Source organism: Oryctolagus cuniculus, chromosome 9 (genome assembly GCF_964237555.1).
Source record: "Oryctolagus cuniculus chromosome 9, mOryCun1.1, whole genome shotgun sequence".
NCBI classification, from domain to species: Eukaryota; Metazoa; Chordata; class Mammalia; order Lagomorpha; family Leporidae; genus Oryctolagus; species Oryctolagus cuniculus.
In genome coordinates, this window is record NC_091440.1 from 52,178,520 (window position 1) to 52,200,011 (window position 21,492).

Below are 21,492 nucleotides of genomic sequence, written 5' to 3' on the forward strand. Positions count from 1 at the left end.
AAAATTAATTCCTGCTAACTTCCTTGGGTCTAAGGACACTATGGCATACTAGATTGATTTTTCTTATTTATCTTAAAAATTCAAGCATATATTGCAACTAAGTCCAAAATATGTGAAAGTACTTCAAAAAGTACATGGAAAAATAGAACTAAAAGATGTTTGGGTTGGTGCAAAAACTTTTGAAATCTATGCATTTTTGCAATATGCATTTTCATAAAAACTCCCTAGTACATGTAATTGTTCCAATATATGTTTCCTGAAGATCAAAACAGAGCAAATCACTTTATAAACAAAAATTAAGAAAAGATGTAGGAAAGGGTAAGAAGAGCAACATAGGTTTTTGGTGCTATCTTTTTTCAGGAAATAATTTCCATTGAGACTTTTTTGTTTAATTCGATGGCTTTTTATCAATCCATCCTAAAAGATATTATTCAGACCTAAGTAATTTAATGGAAATGGAAGTTTTATATAAATTATCATTCTTTTTATATTTTATTTTTATTTTTTAAATTTTTATAAAGATTTTATTTAGTAAATATAAATTTATAAGTATGACTTTTGAATTATAGCAGTTCTTCCCCAAATACCCAGCCTCCCACCACCAAACCATCCCAGCTTCTATTGAGTCTCCCATCCCATTCTTCATTAACATTCATTTTTAATTATCTTTATATACAGAAGATCAACTCTATGCTAAGCAAAAATTTCAATAGTTTGCACCCACACAGACACACAAAGTATAAAGTACTCTTTGAAGACTAGTTTTACTGTTAATTCTCACAGTACACACATTAAAGACAGAGGTCCTACATGGGGAGCAAGTATACAATGATTCCTGTTGTTGATTTAACAATTGACACTCTTATTTATGAAGTCAGTGATCACCCAGTGCCCTTTTCATGAGCTGCCAGGGCTATGAAAGCCTCTTGTGTCCAAATACTCCCACATTATTTAGACAGAGCCAAAAGCAAAGTAGAAGTTCTCTCCTCCCTTCAGAGAAAGGTACCTCCTTCTTTGATGGTCCCTTCTTTCCACCAGGATCTCACTCACAGAGATCTTTCATATAGGTCATTTTTTTGCCACAGTGTCTTGGCTTTCCATGCCTAAAATGCTCTCATGAGCTTTTAAGCCAGATCCAAATGCCTTAAGGGCTGATTTTGAGGCCAGAGTGCTGTTTAGGGCATTTGTCATTCTATGAATCTATTGTGTGGTCTGCTTCCTAGGTTGCGTTGTTCTCTCCTTTTTAATTCTATCAATTATTATTAGAAGAAATTTGGTCTTATTTATGTGATCCCTTTGATACTTAATCCTATCTTTATGATCAGTTATGAACTTAAACTGATCACTTTAACTAGTAAGATGGCATTGGTACCTGCCAGCTTAATGGGATTTGGAGTCCCATGGTAAGTTTTTAGCTCTACCCTTAAGGGTAAGTCCCAGGGAACGTGTGCTGAATTGTACATCTCCTCCCTCTCTTGTTCGCACTCTTATTTTTAACAGTGAATAATTTTCAATTGGATGTAAACACTTAAGAATAATTCTGTGTTAAGTAAAGAGTTCAAGCAATAGTATTAAGTAGAAAATGAAAATACTAAAAAAAATAAAAGTCCTCAATAGTCAGGACAAGAGCTAATCAAGTCATAGCTTCTCACAGTGTCAGTTTCACATGTACAGATTTCCTTTTAGGTGCTCAGTTAGCTGTCAGATCAGGGAGAACATATATTTGTCCCTTTGGGACTGGCTTATTTCACTCAGCATGATGTTTTCGAGATTCCTCCAATTTGTTGCAAATAACCAGATTTCATTTGTTTTATCACTGTGTAGTATTTCGTAGTGTATATATTCCATAATTTCTTTATCCAGTATTTCATAGATGGGCATTTAGGTTGATTCCATGTCTTAGCTATAGTGAATTGAGCTGCAACAAACATTGAGGTGCAGATAGCTCTTTTATTTGCCAATTTAATTTCCCTTGGGTAAATTCCAAAGAATGGGATGGCTGGGTTATATGGTAGGGCTATATTCAGATTTCTTAGGTATCTCCAAACTATCTTCCAATGTGGCTTTACCAGTTTGCATTCCCACCTAAGTGGATAGTGTGCTGTTTTCCCCACATCCTTGCCAGCATCTGTTGTTTGTTGATTTCTGTATGAAAGACATTCTAATTGGGGTGAGGTGAAACCTCATTGTGGTTTTCATTTACATTACCCTCATGGCTAGTGATTCTGACTATTTTTTCATGTGTCTGTTGCCCATTTGGATTTCCTCTTTTTAAAAATGTCTGTTTAGGTCCTTGGCCCATCTCTTAAGTGGGTTGTTTGTTTTTTTGTGGTGGAGTTTCTTTAACTCTTTGTAGAGTCTAGTTATTAATCCTTTATCAGTTGCATAATTTCCAAATATTTTCTCCCATTCTGTCAGTTGCCTCTTCACTTTCCTGACTCATTTGCAGTACAGAAACTTCTCAATTTGATGTAATCCTAGTTGTTAATTTTGGCTTTGGCTGCCTGTGCCTCCAGGGTCTTTTCTAAAAAGTCTTTCCCAATGCCAATATTTTGCAGGGTTTCTCCAATGTTCTCTAATAATTTGATGGTGTCAGGTCTTAGATTTAGATCTTTAATACATGTTGAGTGGATTTTTGTTTAAGATGTAAGGAAAGGTTCTTGCTTCATATTTCTGCATTGAAAATCCAGTTTTCCCAGCACCATTTGTTGAATAGACTATCCTTGCTCCAGTGATTTAGTTCCTTGATCAAATATAAGTTGGTTATAGATGTTTGGATTGATTTCTGGTGTTTCTATTCTGGTCCACTGGTCTATCCATCAGTTTTTGTACCAGAACCAGGCTGTTTTGATTATAACTGCCATGTAATATCTCTTGAATCTGGTATTGTGATGCCTCTAGCTCTGTTTTTGTTGTATAAGATTGCTTTAGCTATTTGAGGTCTCCTGTGCATCCAAATGAATTTGAGCATCATTTTTTCCAAATCTGTGTGTGAGGAATGCCTTTGGTATTTTGATTGGCATCACATTGAATCTGTAAATTGCTTTGGTAAGAATGGACATTTTGATGAATCCATGAACCTGGAAGATTTTTTCCATTTGTTTTTGTATCTTCTTGTTTCTTTTTTTAATATTTTGTAGTTCTCATCATAGAGATCTTTGAAATCCTTCATTAAGCTTATTCCAAGATCCCCTTTCAATTGTTTTGAATAGTTTGAGAAGAATTGTAGTTAGTTCTTCTTTAAATGTCTGGTAGAATTCAGCAGTGAATCCATTTGGTCCTGGGCTTTTCTTTTTTTGGGACAGCCTTTATTACGGATTCAATTTCTGACTCAGTTATGGGTCTGTTTACATTCTCTTTGTATTCATGGTTCAATTTATGTAGGTTGTTTGTGTCCAGGAATCTATCCATTTCTGATAGATTTCCCAGTTTGTTGGCATACAACTCTTTGTAGTAATTTCTGATGACTTTTTTATTTCTGTGGTATCTGTTGTTACATTCCCTTTTTCATCTCTATTTTATTGATTTGGGTCTTCTCTCTCCTTTTTTTGGTTAGCTGGGCCAATGGGGTGTCAATTTTATTTTTTTAAAAAAATCAGCTTCTCATTTTACTGATCTTTTGTAATTTTGGGGGGATTCAATTTTGTTGATTTCTCCTCTAAGTTTAAATATTTCTTTTATCCTACTAGTTTTGGGTTTGGTTTGCTATAGCTTTTCTAGATCCTTGAGAGGCATTGATAGCTCATTTATTTGGTGCCTTTCCAATTTCTTGATGTAGGCACTCTTTGCAGTAAACTGTCCTCTTAACACTGCTTTTGCTGTATCCCACGTTTTGATATGTTGTGTCGTCATCTTCATTTGTTTCCAGAAAGATATTGATTTCTCTTTTGATTTCTTCTATGACGCACTGCTCAGTCAGGAGCATGATGTTCAGTCTCCATACGTTTGCATATGCTCTAGATTCCTGACTTGTTGATTTCCAGCTTTAATCCATTGTGGTCTGAGAAGATGCATGGTATGATTTCGATTCTTTTGAATTTGATGAGACTGCTTTATGGTCTAGTATGTGGTCAATCCTAGAGACAGTTCCATGCAGCTGAGAAGAATGTGTATTCTTCAAGTGTAAGATGAAAAGTTCTGTAGATATGTTAGGTCCATTTGGTCTGTAGTGTCAATTAAATCTGCTGTTTCCCTGTCAATTTTCTGGCTGGTTTATCAGTCCATTGCTCAAAGTGGAGTATTGAAGTCCCCCAATACTATTGTATTGGAGTCTAAGTCTCCCTTTAAATCCCTTAACATATCTTTTAGATAGCCAGGTGACCTGTAGTTAGGTACATATACATTTATAATAATTACATATTCCTGTTGAATTGATCCCTTAATCCTTATGTAGTGCCCCTCTTTGTCTCTTTTAATAGTTTTTGTGTTAAAGCCTATTTTGTCTGATACTATGATGCTACACCAGCTATTTTTTGGTTTCTGTTGGCATGGAATACCTTTTTCCAACCTTTCACTTTCAGTTTATGTGCACCTTTGTTGGAAAGGTGTGTTTCTTCTAAGCAGTAAATAGATGATTTTTTTTAATCCATTCAGCCAATCTGTGCCTTTTAATTGGAGAGTTGAGGGCATTTACATTCAATATGACTATTGATAAGTAATGACTTTGCCTGCCATTTTCCCAAACATATTCCTAATTTATGATTTGAACTTCCTTTGATCCGTTACTGAGAGATTTTTTTCCTTTACTTTCTTTCGTATTGATGACCATGTTTCTGTGTATAACACATCTTTAAGCATCTTTTGCAGGGCTGGACGAGTGGTGACAAATTCTTTCAATTTATGTTTGTTGTGAAAGGTCTTTATTTCACCTTCATCTACAAATGAGAGCTTTGCAGGGTATAATATTCTGGGATGACAGTTTTTTTTCTCTTAGGACTTGGAGTATACCTATATCTATATCTGTATCTATATATATATTCTCTCCGAGCCTGCATGGTTTCTTATGTGAAGTCTGCTGTGAGTCTAATTGGAGATCCTCTGAAAGTAATCTAGCATTTATCTCTTGCACATTTTTGAATCTTTGTTTCACTGTGTTGAGTTTGATTACAATGTGTAATCGTGAGGATCATTTTTGGTCATGTCTTTTGGGAGTTCTGTGCTTCCTGTACTTTGATGTCTGTTTGCTTCTCCAAACCCAGGAAGTTTTCTGCTAGTATTTCACTAAAAAGGCCTTCTAATACTTTCTCTCTCTTCATGCCTTCAGAAATTCCTAGAACCCGAATGTTGGGTTAATTTATAATATCGTGTAGATTCCCAACAGTGTTTTTTAGATTTCTAATTTCCTCTTCTTGTCTTTGGTTTGATTGTCTACTTTCCTGTGCTCTGTCTTTTAAGTCTGATATTCTCTCTTCTGCCTCACTGATTCTTTTTTTAAGGTTCTCCACTGCATTTATTTGTTCTATTGAATTCTTCATTTAATTCTGATTTCTCTTTAATATATCAATTTCATGTTCTATTGAATTCTTCATTTCATTTTGATTCCTCCTTAAGATCAATTTCATGGGAGAGATTTTCTTTCATGTCCTGCATGGATTTCAGTAATGCGTTTGCTTTTGATTACTTCTCTGTAATCTTTTTTTTTTTTATAGTTCTAGAGATTATAAATCCATAACAATACCATTCTCACTAGATTGAAATCAAGATGCCAGCAGGGATGTGTTACTTTCTTGTTTTTTTTTTTTTTGTTTTGTTTTTTGGTTTTTTTTTTTTTTTTTTTTGACAGGCAGAGTGGACAGTGAGAGAGACAGAGAGAAAGGTCTTCCTTTGCCATTGGTTCACCCTCCAATGGCCACCGTGGCTGGTGTGCTGCAGCCAGCGCACCGTGCTGATCCGAAGCCAGGAGCCAGGTGCTTCTCCTGGTCTCCCATGGGGTACAGGACCCAAGCACTTGGGTCATCTTCCACTGCACTCCCGGGCCACAGCAGAGAGCTGGACAGGAAGAGGGGCAACCGGGAAAGAATCCGGCGCCCCGACCGGGACTAGAACCTGGTGTGCCGGCGCCACAGGTGGAGGATTAGCCTATTGAGCCCCAGTGCTGGCCTTCTATGTAATCTTATGATCAACATTTTGAGTTCCATTTCTTGTATCTCATTGTCTTCATAATCTAGTATTTAAGTGTTGTGTTCTTTCGGGAGCACCATGTTGTCTTCCTTATTCTTGTTTTTTGGATTGTTGTGTTTGTTGTTTGGCATTTGTGGAGATACTCGTTGGTTTCTTCTCCCCCCACCCGACCCCACCGCCACATGACTCTTTAGATAAGTGGACTGTCTGCTTTCAATGAATCTCTAGAGGCTTGTAGTGGGTGTGGCCATAGAGCTCTGTTCAGTTCTCCAGGGTTAATGGTGTGCCAAAGGTGACACACCCAAGTTTGTTGTGGTAAATCTTTTCTGTTTTATTTAATCAGAAGGGAAATATATTCTGCTCAGCTGAGCTCTTCTAGATGGAAACCAGTGCCTGAGTGCTAGCCCCAGTGGGTATAATATTCATCTGCTCTTTTCCAAGGACCACACAAAGGATCTGTGTAGTCCTCAGTGTAAGTTCAGACTCCCCAGCAATGTCTCTCACCAGGTAACCAGGAACCCCTGAGCTTGTGGTGTTTCCCACTGAGACTGCTCAAAGTCTCAACCACACCATGAGTTCTGCAAAACACCCTCAGTTTTTTAATTTTTTTTTCACAGTCCTGGTTCAGAGGCTTCACACAGTCACAAGCTCCTAGTCCCCTGTTATTTCTCTCCACCAGAGTCAGGAGTCTCTGCTCAGTTGATTGCTGGGTGCAGACACAAGCTGGGGCTGCTGTCCAAAATGGTACCTGCTCGATAGGCTTGTATGCATTTGTGAGGTGATCAGAGAGAGAGAAACATGTCTGCACCGTCCTTTTTTTTTTTTTTTTCTCTCCTCTAGTTTGGCTGGTACACTTCCCCAGAGGGCTTCAAGCCTCGTTCCCTCTAGGCTCTTCCTGCTGCTTTTTCCAGTGGTTCGGTCTACTGCGGTATCATCTCACCTCACTTTCCAGCACTGGAACATAGGCTCTCAGCTGTTGGAGTCCCTAGCCGTGGGCACCCAGGCCCTCCACATAGGTCTACCATGTCCCTCTAATCTTGGTAGAGTTTCCTCTGCTGTTTTTTCCCTAACTCTTCCCTGAGACTACACTATCTCCACTTTTTTTAAACTATCTTCTCAGGGGCTAGAGTAGTAAGCTCTCTCCCTACTCTGCCATCTTGGAACCAATCATAAATTATCTTTCAAACAATCTAGTTTTTCCATGAGTTAACTATACTCCTTTAATGAAATCCTTCTAAAACTTGTAACACCTATTCCAAGTATACTTTAAACAAAGCCAACAGTGGTTCTGAGAAGGAATGTAAGAATCACTGAGGCTGTTAAAGGAAGATTACATTAACTGTAAGGTCAATTCTTTAATCTTACCAGTTCTCTATAAACACCTTCAGGTCTTCCCTCTGATTTGGTTGATTTTTCTTTCTGCAAAACTTCCCTATTTCGGTTACCAGCAGCACTCATATTGAGATTACTTCTAGCAGTACCACCACCTCCTCCAAATGTCTTGGTCTTTAGATAAGAGAAAAATAAAAGAGAGGTAAGTTAAATAATATTCACAAACTGGTCTAAAAACTAAGCTATGAATAAATACATCTAACAAAACTTGAAGTATTTAAATGTTTCATAATTATGTCTTAATGGAAAAATGAAGCATTAACTGATTCTTTTTAAACAGCAAAAATACCCACTAGTTATAATCTCTACTTCTCAATAAAAATTAAATGATTAAAATCTTTAAGTCTCTCCAAGCAAAGTCGCCAAAATAAACTTAGGCATATAGCAACATGAAAGAAAATAAAACAATATACTGTAAATAATACATTATAAAGATTAGTTGTCAAAATCATATCTACGATAAAAGCCAGTGTCATAGCACATCAGGTTAAGCTACTGCCTGCAACACCAGCATCCCTTATGGGAGTGTCAGTTTGAGTCTAGGCTTCTCTGCTTCTGATCCAGCTCTCTGTTAATGTACCTGGGAAAGATGGCTCAAGTGCTTGGCCCCTTGCCACCTACATGGAAGACATAGATGGAGCTCCAGGCTTCTGAAATTGAACCAACTCTGGTAACTGTGGTGGCCATTTGGAGAGTGCCCCAATGGATGGAAGATTTCTTTCTCTGTCTTTCTCTCTCTGCCACCCTGCCTTTCAAATAAATAAAATAAATCTTTTTTTTTTTTTTAATGATTCTAGGAAAGGATCCAAGATGGCTAAATAGTGAGAAGCTCCACTGAACTCAGAAAGATATCACACACACACACACACACACACCACACAAAAAGACTACATTCTCAAGATGCTGAGTGAAATTTTCAGTGGAGACCTGAGAAGACAGAACAGAGATTCCATGGAGCAGTGAGGAGAAAGAATAGACACAACATCGACAGCCACTTCTGCATGAACACAGCTGGTTCCCAGCTGGGAGATGCTATCTTCCCAGAGCAAGGTGAAAGAAGGCTGTCATAAACCCCTATACTGGTGCTCTGAGGGAGAATTTCAGAATGAAATGAGAATGTCCCCTCAGGCTTCGATTCCAGCCTGGAATGCTGGCAGGTCTCTGGGACACTATTTTTGTTTTGTGAAGTGAGGCCACATTGCCTCTCCCCCTCCCCCAAGCAAGTATCAGACTCAGTTTGTTGAAATGCAGCTGTACTTGAACTCTGCACTGACGAAGAACAATGGGAAGTTCCACTGCTGCTGGAGGCCACTGTGTTTGGGCATGGGGCAGCTCACACAGTGGAGAGAGGATCCCTAGCACCCCATGACTGTGGTAGTCTTGGACATAGGCTACAGAGCTGAGAGGGTTCAGAATGCAGCTGGATTCCTGTGCACCCAACTGGTCTGACTGCGGACACTCAGAATTCCCTGCATGCTGGGGACGGATCTTGTAGCGGGATCAGGGAACACCCTGCAGGGTGCATCAGTGTGCTTTACAGTGTATGTTCCTGGGTTGGTGAGGTACACTGACAATGTGAGCTCACACCAGGCTGTATATCAGTGGGTTCACCTGGCACAGAGAATGCCTGGACTGTGAGCATTCTAGCCAAATGTGACATCCTCCCCCGCACTAACCATAGCCAGATGTGATCTATCATGCCCAACTTTGGTATTGGACTCTTGCCCCATGTACAAATAGTGGTCAGCACTTCCTTGTCCAACACAAACACCTAGAATTTAATTGTAAGCCTTAAGTACTCCACCTTAGAGGCATACTTCCAGGAAATATTGCAATCAGTTAAAAAAATCCATCCTACAGGGGAGATAGAAACAAGAGATATCTCTGATTCACAAAAATCAATGTAGAAACACAAAAACCATGAACAAGGAAGGCGATGTCTCCCTAAAAGGAACACAATAGGGACTGGTGCTGTGGCACAGTGGGTAAATCTGCTCGCAGTGCTAGCATCCCACATGGGCATCAGTTTGGGTCCCAGCTGCTACACTTTTTTGTTTTTTGACAGGCAGAGTGGACAGTGAGAGAGAGAGACAGAGAGAAAAGTCTTCCTTTTTCCATTGGTTCACCCCCCAATGGCCCCTGCGGCTGGCGCACTGTGGCCAGCACACCGCGCTGATACGAAGCCAGGAGCCAGGTACTTCTCCTGGTCTCCCATGGGGTACAGGACCCAAGCACTTGGGCCATCCTCCACTGCACTCCCAGGCCACAGCAGAGACCTGGACAGGAAGAGCAGCAACTGGGACAGAATCCGGCGCCCCGACCAGGATTAGAACCCGGGGTGCCAGAGCTGCAGGTGGAGGATTAGCCTATTGAGCTGTGGCGCTGGCCTATTCCACTTTCGATCCAGCTCTCTGTTACAGCCTGGGAAAGCAGTGGATGATGATGGCCCAAGTCCTTGGGCCCCTGCACCCATGTGAGAGACTCAGAAGAATCTCCTGGCTCCTGGCTTCAGATTGGCATAGCTCCTGCTGTTGCAGCCATCTGGGAAGTGAACCAGCCAGTGGAAGACACTCACTCTCTCTTTCTCTCTCTCTCTCTCTCTCTCTGCCTCTCTCTCTCTCTCTCTCTGCCTCTCTCTCTCTCTCTCTGCCTCTCTGTAACTCCACCTTTCAGATAAATAAATAAATCTTAAAAAAAAAAAAAAAGGGCATGCAGATCTGGCTGAAAAGCCCATGAGAGTATTTCAGGCATGGAAAGCCAAGACACTCTGGCAAAAGATCTCTGTGAGTGAGATCCCAGTGGAAAGAACAGGTCTTCAAAGAAGGAGGTACCTTTCTCTGAAGGGAGGAGAGAACCTCCACTTTGACTATGACCTTGTCTAAACAAGATAAGAATCGGAGAACTCAGAGGGCTTCCATAGCCTTGGAAACTCATGACTGGAGCATAGGGAGACTACTGATGCCATAGACAGGAGTGTCAATTGGTAAAGTCAACAACAGGAGTCACTGTGCACTTACTCCTCATGTAGGATCTCTGTCCTTAATGTGCTGTACATTGAGATTTAATGCTATAACGAGTACTCAAACAATATATTTCACTTTGTGTTTCTATGGGGGTGCAAACTGTTGAAATCTTTACTTAATGTATACTAAACTGATCCTCTGTAAAAAAAAAAAAAAAGAAATTATCAACTCCCAACTTGACTCTCACTGGGATTAAACATGACAATAGGTCTGATCTGATTTGATCATCATTTAAAAAATCATCTATTATTTTTCACTTTATGTTTCTGTGTGGGAGCAAACTGTTGAAATCCTTACTTAATGTATACTAAGCTGATCTTCTGTAGATAAAGAGAATCGAAAATGAATCTTGATGTGAATGGAAGGGGAGAGGGAGTGGGAGAGGGGAGGGTTGCGGGTGGGAGGGACGGTATGTGGGGGAAGCCATTGTAATCCATAAATCGTACTTTGGAAATTTATATTCATTAAATAAAAGTTAAAAAAAAAGATTTAAACACAAAAAAAAAAAGGAACACAATAATCCATTAATACTGAATTGTGAAGAAGGAGAGATTGACAAAATGCTTGAAAACAAATTCAGAAGAATGATTCTAAGGTTACTCAAACATACAGAGAAACAGTTCTATGAAATAAAAAAATCAGTACATGACATGAATGAGAAATTCTAAAAAGAGATTTAAAAAAAAGAAATATTAGAAATTAAGTATTCAATAAACCAAATAAAATATACAGTGGAAAGCCTTCATAACAGACTTGGTGAGGCTGAGGAAAGAATACTCAATATAGAAGATAGGTTTTTGGAAATGTCTTAAAAAGAAAGACAAAGAAAGAGAAATAAACAGAGAAAGAGAAACAAACCAGCAAGAACAAAAACAGGGCCAGCGCCGCAGCTCAATAGACTAATCCTCCACCTAGCGGCTCTGGCACACCGGGTTCTAGTCCCGGTCGGGGCGCCGGATTCTTTCCCGGTTGCCCCTCTTCCAGGTCAGCTCTCTGCTGTGGCCCAAGAAGGCAGTGGAGGATGACCCAAGTGCTTGGCCCTGCACCCCATGGGAGACCAGGAGAAGCACCTGGCTCCTGCCTTCGGATCAGCTCAGTGTGCCAGCCGCAGCACGCCAGCTGTGGCGGCCATTGGAGGGTGAACCAACGGCAAAAGGAAGACCTCTCTCTCTCTCTCTCTCTCTCTATCCACTCTGTCTGTCAAAAAAAAAAAAAAAAAACAAAAACAAAAACAGTATTCTAAGGGATACCATCAAATGACTAAAAATATGAGTCTTGGGAGTTCCTGAAGGTAGAGAATAAATGAATGGCTTAGAGGGGCCAGCACTGTGGCGTAGCAGGTTAACCACCATCTGCAGTGCCAGCATCCTTCGAGAGCACTGGTTCAAGTCTTGGCTGCTTCACTTCTTATCCACCTCCCTGCTAATGCCTAGTAAAAGCTGCAGAAAATTGCCCAAGTACTTGAGCCCCTGCATCCAAGTAGGACCCAGAAGAAGCTTCTGGCTCCTGGCTTTGGATTGGCCCAGTTCCGAACACTGCAGCCATTTGAAGAATAACCAGTATATGGAAAATCTCTCTTTTTCTCCTTCTCTAACTCTGCTTTTCAAATAAATAAATAAATCTTTTTTTTTTAAGAATGGCCTACAAAACCTAGTCAGTGAAATAATAGCAGAAAGTTTCCCAAATTCAGAGAAAGATATGGACATCCAAATAAAAGAAGCTCACAGAACCCCAATTTTGCATGATCAGAAAAGATCCTCACAATAACACATTGCAGTCAAACTTTCAAATGTAAAACACAGAATATCCTAAAATTTGCAAGAGAGAAACTGCAGATCACTTTTAAAAGAACTCCATCAGACTGACAACATGTTTCTCAACAGAAACTCTATAAGAGGGTAAAATAGAGATACAATCCATTTCCTAAAAGAGAAAATTGTCAACCCAGGATACTTTATGAACCAGCAAGATATCATGCATAAATTAAGATGAAATAAAGACCTCCCAAGACTGAAATTGAAAGAATCTGTCACCACTCAGCCAGCTTACAAATGATACTTAAGGATGTACTATATACAAAGACATAAAGATAATCAGTATCACAAAACAATTTGAAGACAGAAAACTTCCTAGTAAAAGATCAAAGGAAATTCAGAACAAACATTCAGAATATTTATAGAAAAATGGCAGGATCAATTCATTACTTACCAATAATAATCTTGAATGTAAACAGACTAAAGCCCCTAATTAAAAAGACACAGACTGGCAAAAAAGAATAAAAAACAAGACCTATCTATATGTTGCCTACAAGAAAGACACTTCACCAATAAAAATTCACAAAGACTGAAAGTGAAAGACTGTAAAAAAGACATTCAATGCAATTGGAAATCAAAAGCAAGAGTAGCTATACTCATACCACACAAAATAGACTTTAAGACAAAAATTGTTAAAAGAGACAAAGAAGGTCACTATATAATGGTTAAGGGATCAATTCAACAAGATGTGACAGCAGTAAATATACACGCACTCGATGCTAGGGCATCTAGTTTTATAAAACAAATGCTAATGGATCTAAAGGGAGACATAAGCTACAATACAATGAAAAGGAGGATACCAACATCCAACTTTCACCAATGGATGGATAAACCAGACAAAAAAAAAATCACACAGAGCTACTCTACACTATCAACCACATGGATCTCATAGATGTATACAGAGCATTCAGTTGCAGAACACACACTGTTTTAATGAGTGCATGAAACATTCTCCAGGATATGCCAAATATTAAGCCATAAACAAGTCTAAACAAATTCAAAATAAATGAAATCATATCATGTATCCTGACCACAACCGAATGAAAAGGTAGAAAATAACAATAAAAGTAACTAGAAAATATACAAACATACAGATACTGAACATACTCCTGAATGCACAATGGGTTCTAATAGAAATCAAGAGGGAAATAAAAAATTTTCTTGAAATAAATGAAAATGAAAACACCTCATCAAAGCTTAGAGAATACAGCAAAAGCACTGGGAAGACGAAACTTTAGGGGTCCGACACTGTGGCATAGTAGGTTCAGCCTCTACCTGCAGTGCCAGCATCCTATATGGAGACCAGTTTGAGTCCTGGCAGCTCCTCTTCCAATCCAGCTCCCTGTAGATGGCCTGGGAAAGCAGCAGAAGATGGCCCAAGTGCTTGAGCCCCTGGACCCGCATGGGAGACCAGGATGAAGCTCCTGGCTCTTGGCTTCAGATCAGCTCAGCTCCAGCCATTGAGACCATTTAGGGAGTGAACCAGAGGATGGAAGACCTCTCTCTGTCTTTTCCTCACTGTCTGTAACTCTGCCTCTCAAATAAATAAATGTTAAAAAAAAAAAAAAAAAAAAAAAAAACAGGAAACTTCAGGAGCCAGAACCGTGGTGGAACAGGTTAAACCACCACCTGCAATGCTGGCATCCCATATGGGAACCGATTCAAGTCCCAGCTGCTCTACCGCCAATGCAGCTTGCTGCTAATGCTCCTGGGAAAACAGAGGAAGATGGCCCAAGTACTTGGACCCCTATACCCACGTGGGAGACCCAGATGAAGCTCCTGGCTCCTGGTTTTGGCCTGGCCCAGCCCCAGCTATTGCAACCATTTTGGGAGTGAACCAAAAGATGGAAGATCTCTCTCTCTCTCTCTCTCTCTCTCTCACTCACTCACTCTCCCTCTGGCTTTCAAATAAATAAAATAAATCTATAAAAAAGGAAACTCTCTAACAATAAGTATCTATACCAAAAAATCGGAAAGTATCAAATAAAAGATTAAACATTACATTTCAAGAACATGGAAAACAAGAACAAACCAAATGCAAAATTTTAAGAGGAAAGAAATAATAAAAATTAGAAAATGAACAAAATTGAAATTTAAAAAACTATGTAAAAGATCAGTGAAATGAATAGTTTTTTTTTAAAATCAAAATAAAACTGATAAACCATTGTTCCAAATAACCAAAAAGGCAGGGGGAGTGCAGGGGGTAAAAAAATCAAAATTAATAAAATCAAAGATGAAAAAGGAGACATTACAATGGATACCAGAGAAATACAAAAAAAAATTAGAAATTATTACAATAACTATATGGCCAAAAATTGGAAAATCTACAAGTATACAGATACTTGAGCCATCTTCAGCTGCTTTCCCAGATGCATTAACAAGGAGCTGGATTGAAAGTGGAGCAGCTGGGTCTCAAACCAGTACCCATGTAACTTTCTCTGAAGGGAGGAGAGAACTTGCACTTTGCTTATTATGGCTTTGTCTAAATAAGGTCGGAGTTTGTGAACCCAAGAGGCTTCCATAGCCTTGGCAGCTCATGACAAGAGCCTCCAGTGATTACTGACACCATAAATAAAAGTGTCAATTATTATATCAACAACAGGAGTCACTGTGCACTTGTTCCCCACATAGGACCTCTTTCCTTAATGTGTTGTACTATGGGAATTAACGGAAACACTAGTCTTCAAACAATACTTTATACTTTGTGTGTCTGTGTGGATGCAAACTGTTGAAATCTTTACTTAGTATAGAGCTGATCTTCTGTATATAAAGATAATTAAAATTAATCTCAGGGGCCGGCGCAGGTTAACACCCTGGCCTGCAGTGTCAGCATCTCATATGAGTGCCGGTTCGCGTCCCAGCTGCTCCACTTCTCATCCAACTCAGTAGAAGATGTAGAAGTAGAAGCAGCAGAAGATGGTGTTAAGTCCTTGGGCCCCTGCACCAGCATGGGAGAACCAAAAGAAGCTCCTGGCACCTGGCTTCAGATCGGCGCAGCTCTGGCCGTTGTGGCCAACTTAGTGAACCATTGGATGGAAGACTTCTCTCTGTCTCTGTCTGTCTCTTTCTGTCTCTCTCTCTCTCTCTCTCTGCCTCTCCTCTGTGTAACTCTGACTTACAAATAAATAAATAAATCTTTAAAAAATGAATCTTAATGAAGAACGGGATGAGAAAGAGTAGGAGATGGGATGGTTTGTGGGTGGGAGGGTGGTTATGGGGGGAAGAACCGCTATAATCCAAAAGCTGTAATTTCAAAATTTATATTTATTAAAGTTTTCTATAAAAAATAAGATAAAATGAAAAATTTAAACCTGGGGAAAAAAACCTACAATGCACCATGTCTCTGATAATATCAATCAAGTAAAGTTAATTAAATTTTAATTTCAAGGTCCGGCAAGATGGCGGAATAGGAAGGGAGCACACTGATAGTCTGGGGAGAGATAGTTTAATAAAAGTGGAGATACTGCAGGTTCAAGGAAGAGTAGGGGAGGAAACAGCAGAAGAAACTCTTCCGGAACGCGTGACTCACAGCGGACCTGCGTGGAGAGCGTGGGAGCCCACAGTTCGGGACATCAGCGGCAGACTCAACACACCAGCGCTGGAACGCGAGGTGAGCCGAACCTCAACAGCCCGAGACACCGGCAGGCAAGCGGAGAGAGGAGACTAGAGGGAACGACCCCCGGGGGGGGAAGTTCACAAGGCTAACTGGAAGAGAGAGAGAGAGAGGAAAAAAAAAAAAAAAAGGGTGACTAGTACGGACACGGGTTTCTCTCTCTCCCCTCACCTCTCAAGGGCGAGCAAGACAAAGAGCAGGCGCCATCTTGGACATACGTCATAAGCAGAGCGACCTCAGGTCTGCACCGGCCCTGAGCCTAGCAGAAAAACCTGACTCTGGGCGGGGCGAATTAACAGGAGATTAGGAGCTAGTAAATTTGTGGTGCTACTGAACTGAGACTGTGAAAAAAGAGACGGTGGGGGAGAGAACTCACAGAAATCACGTGAGCACCCTCCAGAGACGCTACAATTCTGTAACTTTGGCAACCCAGTGGGAGGCTGAAGGAGAATTTTAGCCCACTCTGAGGGCCGAACAGATTCCCCGTGGGGATCTTGGGAAAGAGCTTCCGATCTCTGGCTCCTGTGGGTATATCATTTGCCTGCTAACTACCTCCAACTTCGTTCAGCTGTGCGGAATTACTTCCCTTTTGAATCAAAAAAAAAAAAAAAAAAAAAAAGAAAGAAAGAAAGAGAGAGAGAGAGAGAGATTTACCACGCCTAACCTGGGAGTGTCACCTTTGGCACACCAAACAGAGCTCTCAGGCCACACCCATCTCAAGCCCTAAGGCTCCATCAAAAACAGATAGTCCACTTAATCTAGAGTCATAGTATAACAAGAAAAAACACCACAGTGAAGAAACCAAATATCTCCAATATGCCAAATAACAAACGCAAAAACCGAGGTAATAAAAACAAGGAAGTCACCATGACGCCCTCAAATGAAAAAGACACCCCAATTCAAGATTATGAAGATGATGACATAGAAGAAATGCAAGAAGCATATCTCAAAAAATTGATAAGAACATTAAGAAGTTCTCAAAAACAAATTCTGGAACTACACAAATCCTTAATGGACAAGATAGAAAATCTCTCTCGTGAAAATGAAATATTAAGGAGGAATCAAAATGAAACGAAACAATTAGTACAACAGGAAACTGTGATAGTGACTGAAGTGAAGAATTCAATAGATCAAATGAAAAACACAATAGAGAGCCTTACAAACAGAATGGGTGAAGCAGAAGAGAGAATATCAGACTTAGAAGACAGAGAACAGGAAAGGATACAGTCAGACCAAAGAAAAGAAGAGGAAATTAGAAATCTGAAACATATTGTCGGGAATCTTCAGGATACTATTAAAAAACCCAACATTCGGGTTCTAGGAGTTCCTGAAGGCATGGAGAGGGAGAAAGGATTAGAAGGCCTTTTTAGTGAGATATTAGCAGAAAATTTCCCAGGTTTGGAGAAGGACAGAGAAATCCTAGTACAGGAAGCCCACAGAACCCCTAATAAACACGACCAAAAGAGATCCTCACCACGACACGTTGTAATTAAACTCTCCACAGTGAAACATAAAGAAAAGATCCTAAAATGTGCAAGAGAGAAATGTCAGATTACTCTCAGAGGATCTCCAATCAGACTCACAGCTGACTTCTCATCAGAAACTCTAAAAGCTAGGAGGGAATGGCGAGATATAGCCCAGGTACTAAGAGAGAACAACTGCCAGCCCAGAATATTATATCCTGCAAAGCTATCATTTGTGAATGAAGGTGAAATAAAGACTTTTCATTGCAAACAGAAATTGAAAGAATTTGTTGCCACTCGTCCAGCCCTGCAAAAGATGCTTAAAGATGTGTTACACACAGAAACACAGAAACACGGTCATCAATATGAAAGAAGGTAAAGGAAGGAAACCAAGGAAGGAAACCTCACAGCAAAAGATCACAGGGAATTCAAAGCATATATTAGAACTTATCTTTGGCAAATGGCAGGGCAAAGTTACCACTTATCATTAGTCACTTTGAACGTGAATGGCCTGAACTGTCCAGTTAAAAGACACCGATTGGCTGATTGGGTTAAGGAACAAAACCCATCTATATGCTGCTTACAAGAAACACATCTTTCCAACAAAGATCCATACAGACTGAAAGTGAAGGGCTGGAAAAAGATATACCATGCCAACAGAAATGAAAAAAGAGCGGGCGTAGCCATCTTAATATCGGACAACATAAACTTTACCACAAAAACTGTTAAGAGAGACAAAGAGGGACACTATATCATGATTAAGGGATCAATTCAACAGGAAGATATAACAATTATCAATGTATATGCACCTAACTACAGGGCACCAGTTTATCTAAAAGATTTATTAACGGACTTAAAGGGAGACTTAGACCCCAATACAGTAGTACTGGGGGACTTCAATACTCCACTCTCAGAAATAGACAGATCATCCGGTCAGAAGATCAACAAGGATACAGTAGATTTAAACGACACTATAGCCCAAATGGATCTAACAGATATATACAGAACTTTCAATCCTACAGCTAAAGATTTTACATTCTTCTCAGCAGTACATGGAAGCTTCTCTAGGATTGACCACATACTAGGCCATAAAGCAAGTCTCAGTAAATTCAAAAGAATTAGAATCATACCATGCAGCTTCTCAGACCATAAAGGAATGAAGTTGGAAATTAGTAACTCAGGAATCCCTAGAGCATACGCAAACACATGGAGATTGAACAACATGCTCCTGAATGAACAATGGGTCATAGAAGAAATCAAAAGAGAAATCAAAAACTTTCTGGAAGTAAATGAGGATAACAGCACAACATACCAAAACTTATGGGACACAGCAAAAGCAGTGTTAAGAGGAAAGTTTATATCAATAGGTGCCTACATCAAGAAATTGGAAAGACACCAAATAGATGAGCTTTCAATTCACCTCAAGGATCTAGAAAACCTACAGCAAACCAGACCCAAATCTAGTAGGAGAAGAGAAATAATTAAAATCAGAGAAGAAATCAACAGGATTGAATCAAGAAAAACATTACAAAAAATCAGCCAAACGAAGAGCTAGTTTTTTGAAAAAATAAACAAAATTGACACCCCATTGGCCCAACTAACTAAAAAAAGAAGAGAAAAGACCCAAATCAATAAAATCAGAGATGAAAAAGGAAATGTAACAACAGACACCACAGAAATAAAAAGAATCATCAGAAATTACTACAAGGACTTGTATGCCAGCAAACAGGGAAACCTATCAGAAATGGATAGATTCCTGGACACATGCAACCTGCCTAAATTGAACCAGGAAGACATCGAAAACCTAAACAGACCCATAACTGAGACAGAAATTGAAACAGTAATAAAGGCCCTCCCAACAAAGAAAAGCCCAGGACCAGATGGATTCACTGCTGAATTCTACCAGACGTTTAAAGAAGAACTAACTCCAATTCTTCTCAAACTATTCAGAACAATCGAAGAAGAGGGAGTCCTCCCAAATTCTTTCTATGAAGCCAGCATCACCTTAATTCCTAAGCCGGGAAAAGATGCAGCACTGAAAGAGAATTACAGACCAATATCCCTGATGAACATAGATGCAAAAATCCTCAATAAAATTCTCGCCAATAGAATGCAACAACACATCAGAAAGATCATCCACCCAGACCAAGTGGGATTTATCCCTGGTATGCAGGGATGGTTTAATGTGCGCAAGACAATCAATGTGATACACCACATTAACAGACTGCAGAAGAAAAACCATATGATTATCTCAATAGATGCCGAGAAAGCATTTGATAAAATACAACACCCGTTCATGATGAAAACTCTAAGCAAACTGGGTTTGGAAGGAACATTCCTCAATACAATCAAAGCAATCTATGAAAAACCCACAGCCAACATCCTATTGAATGGGGAAAAGTTGGAAGCATTTCCACTGAGATCTGGAACCAGACAGGGATGCCCACTCTCACCACTGCTATTCAATATAGTTCTGGAGGTTCTAGCCAGAGCTATTAGGCAAGAAAAAGAAATTAAAGGGATACAAATTGGGAAGGAAGAACTCAAACTATCCCTCTTTGCAGATGACATGATTCTGTATTTAGGGGACCCAAAGAACTCTACTAAGAGACTATTGGAACTCATAGAAGAGTTTGGCAAAGTAGCAGGGTATAAAATCAATGCACAAAAATCAACGGCCTTTGTATACACAGACAATGCCATGGCTGAGGAAGAACTTCTAAGATCAATCCCATTCACAATAGCTACAAAAACAATCAAATACCTTGGAATAAACTTAACCAAAGACGCTAAAGATCTCTACGATGAAAATTACAAAACCTTAAAGAAAGAAATAGAAGAGGATACCAAGAAATGGAAAAATCTTCCATGCTCATGGATTGGAAGAATCAATATCATCAAAATGTCCATTCTCCCAAAAGCAATTTACAGATTCAATGCAATACCAATCAAGATACCGAAGACCTTCTTCTCAGATCTGGAAAAAATGGTGCTGAAATTTATATGGAGGCACAAGAGACCTCGAATAGCTAAAGCAATCTTGTACAACAAAAACAAAGCCGGAGGCATCACAATACCAGATTTCAGGACATACTACAGGGCAGTTGTAATCAAAACAGCATGGTACTGGTACAGAAACAGATGGATAGACCAATGGAACAGAATTGAAACACCAGAAATCAACCCAAACATCTACAGCCAACTTATATTTGATCAAGGATCTAAAACTAATTCCTGGAGCAAGGACAGTCTATTCAATAAATGGTGCTGGGAAAACTGGATTTCCACGTGCAGAAGCATGAAGCAAGACCCCTACCTTACACCTTACACAAAAATCCACTCAACATGGATTAAAGACCTAAATCTACGACCTGACACCATCAAGTTACTAGAGAACATTGGAGAAACCCTTCAAGATATTGGCACAGGCAAAGAATTTCTGGAAAAGACCCGGGAGGCACAGGCAGTCAAAGCCAAAATCAACTATTGGGATTGCATCAAATTGAGAAGTTTCTGTACTGCAAAAGAAACAGTCAGGAGAGTGAAGAGACAACCGACAGAATGGGAAAAAATATTTGCAAACTATGCAACAGATAAAGGGTTAATAACCAGAATCTACAAAGAGATCAAGAAACTCCCCAAAAACAAAACCAACAACCCACTTAAGAGATGGGCCAAGGACCTCAATAGACATTTTTCAAAAGAGGAAATCCAAATGGCCAACAGACACATGAAAAAATGTTCAAGGTCATTAGCAATCAGGGAAATGCAAATCAAAACCACAATGAGGTTTCACCTCACCCTGGTTAGAATGGCTCACATGCAGAAATCTACCAACAACAGATGCTGGCGAGGATGTGGGGAAAAAGGGACACTAACCCACTGTTGGTGGGAATGCAAGCTGGTCAAGCCACTATGGAAGTCAGTCTGGAGATTCCTCAGAAACCTGAAGATAACCCTACCGTTCGACCCAGCCATCCCACTCCTTGGAATTTACCCAAAGGAATTTAAATTGGCAAACAAAAAAGAGGTCTGCACCCTAATGTTTATTGCAGCTCAATTCACAA

General features: G+C 39.7%; 1 protein-coding gene across 2 annotated transcripts in view; it reads right to left on the minus strand.

Annotated features, from left to right (window-relative positions):
- TDRD3 (tudor domain containing 3) overlaps nucleotides 1-21,492 on the minus strand; it is a 196,508-nt gene that overhangs the window by 67,928 nt on the left and 107,088 nt on the right. For both annotated transcript variants that reach the window (XR_007920946.2, XM_008260040.4), the window contains exon 8: nucleotides 7,486-7,626. Coding sequence is in view for 1 of the 2 variants with exons in the window: in XM_008260040.4 (XP_008258262.1) it covers nucleotides 7,486-7,626 (141 nt within the window). In the remaining variant the exon portion in view is untranslated. The remainder of the gene's footprint in view (nucleotides 1-7,485; nucleotides 7,627-21,492) is intronic.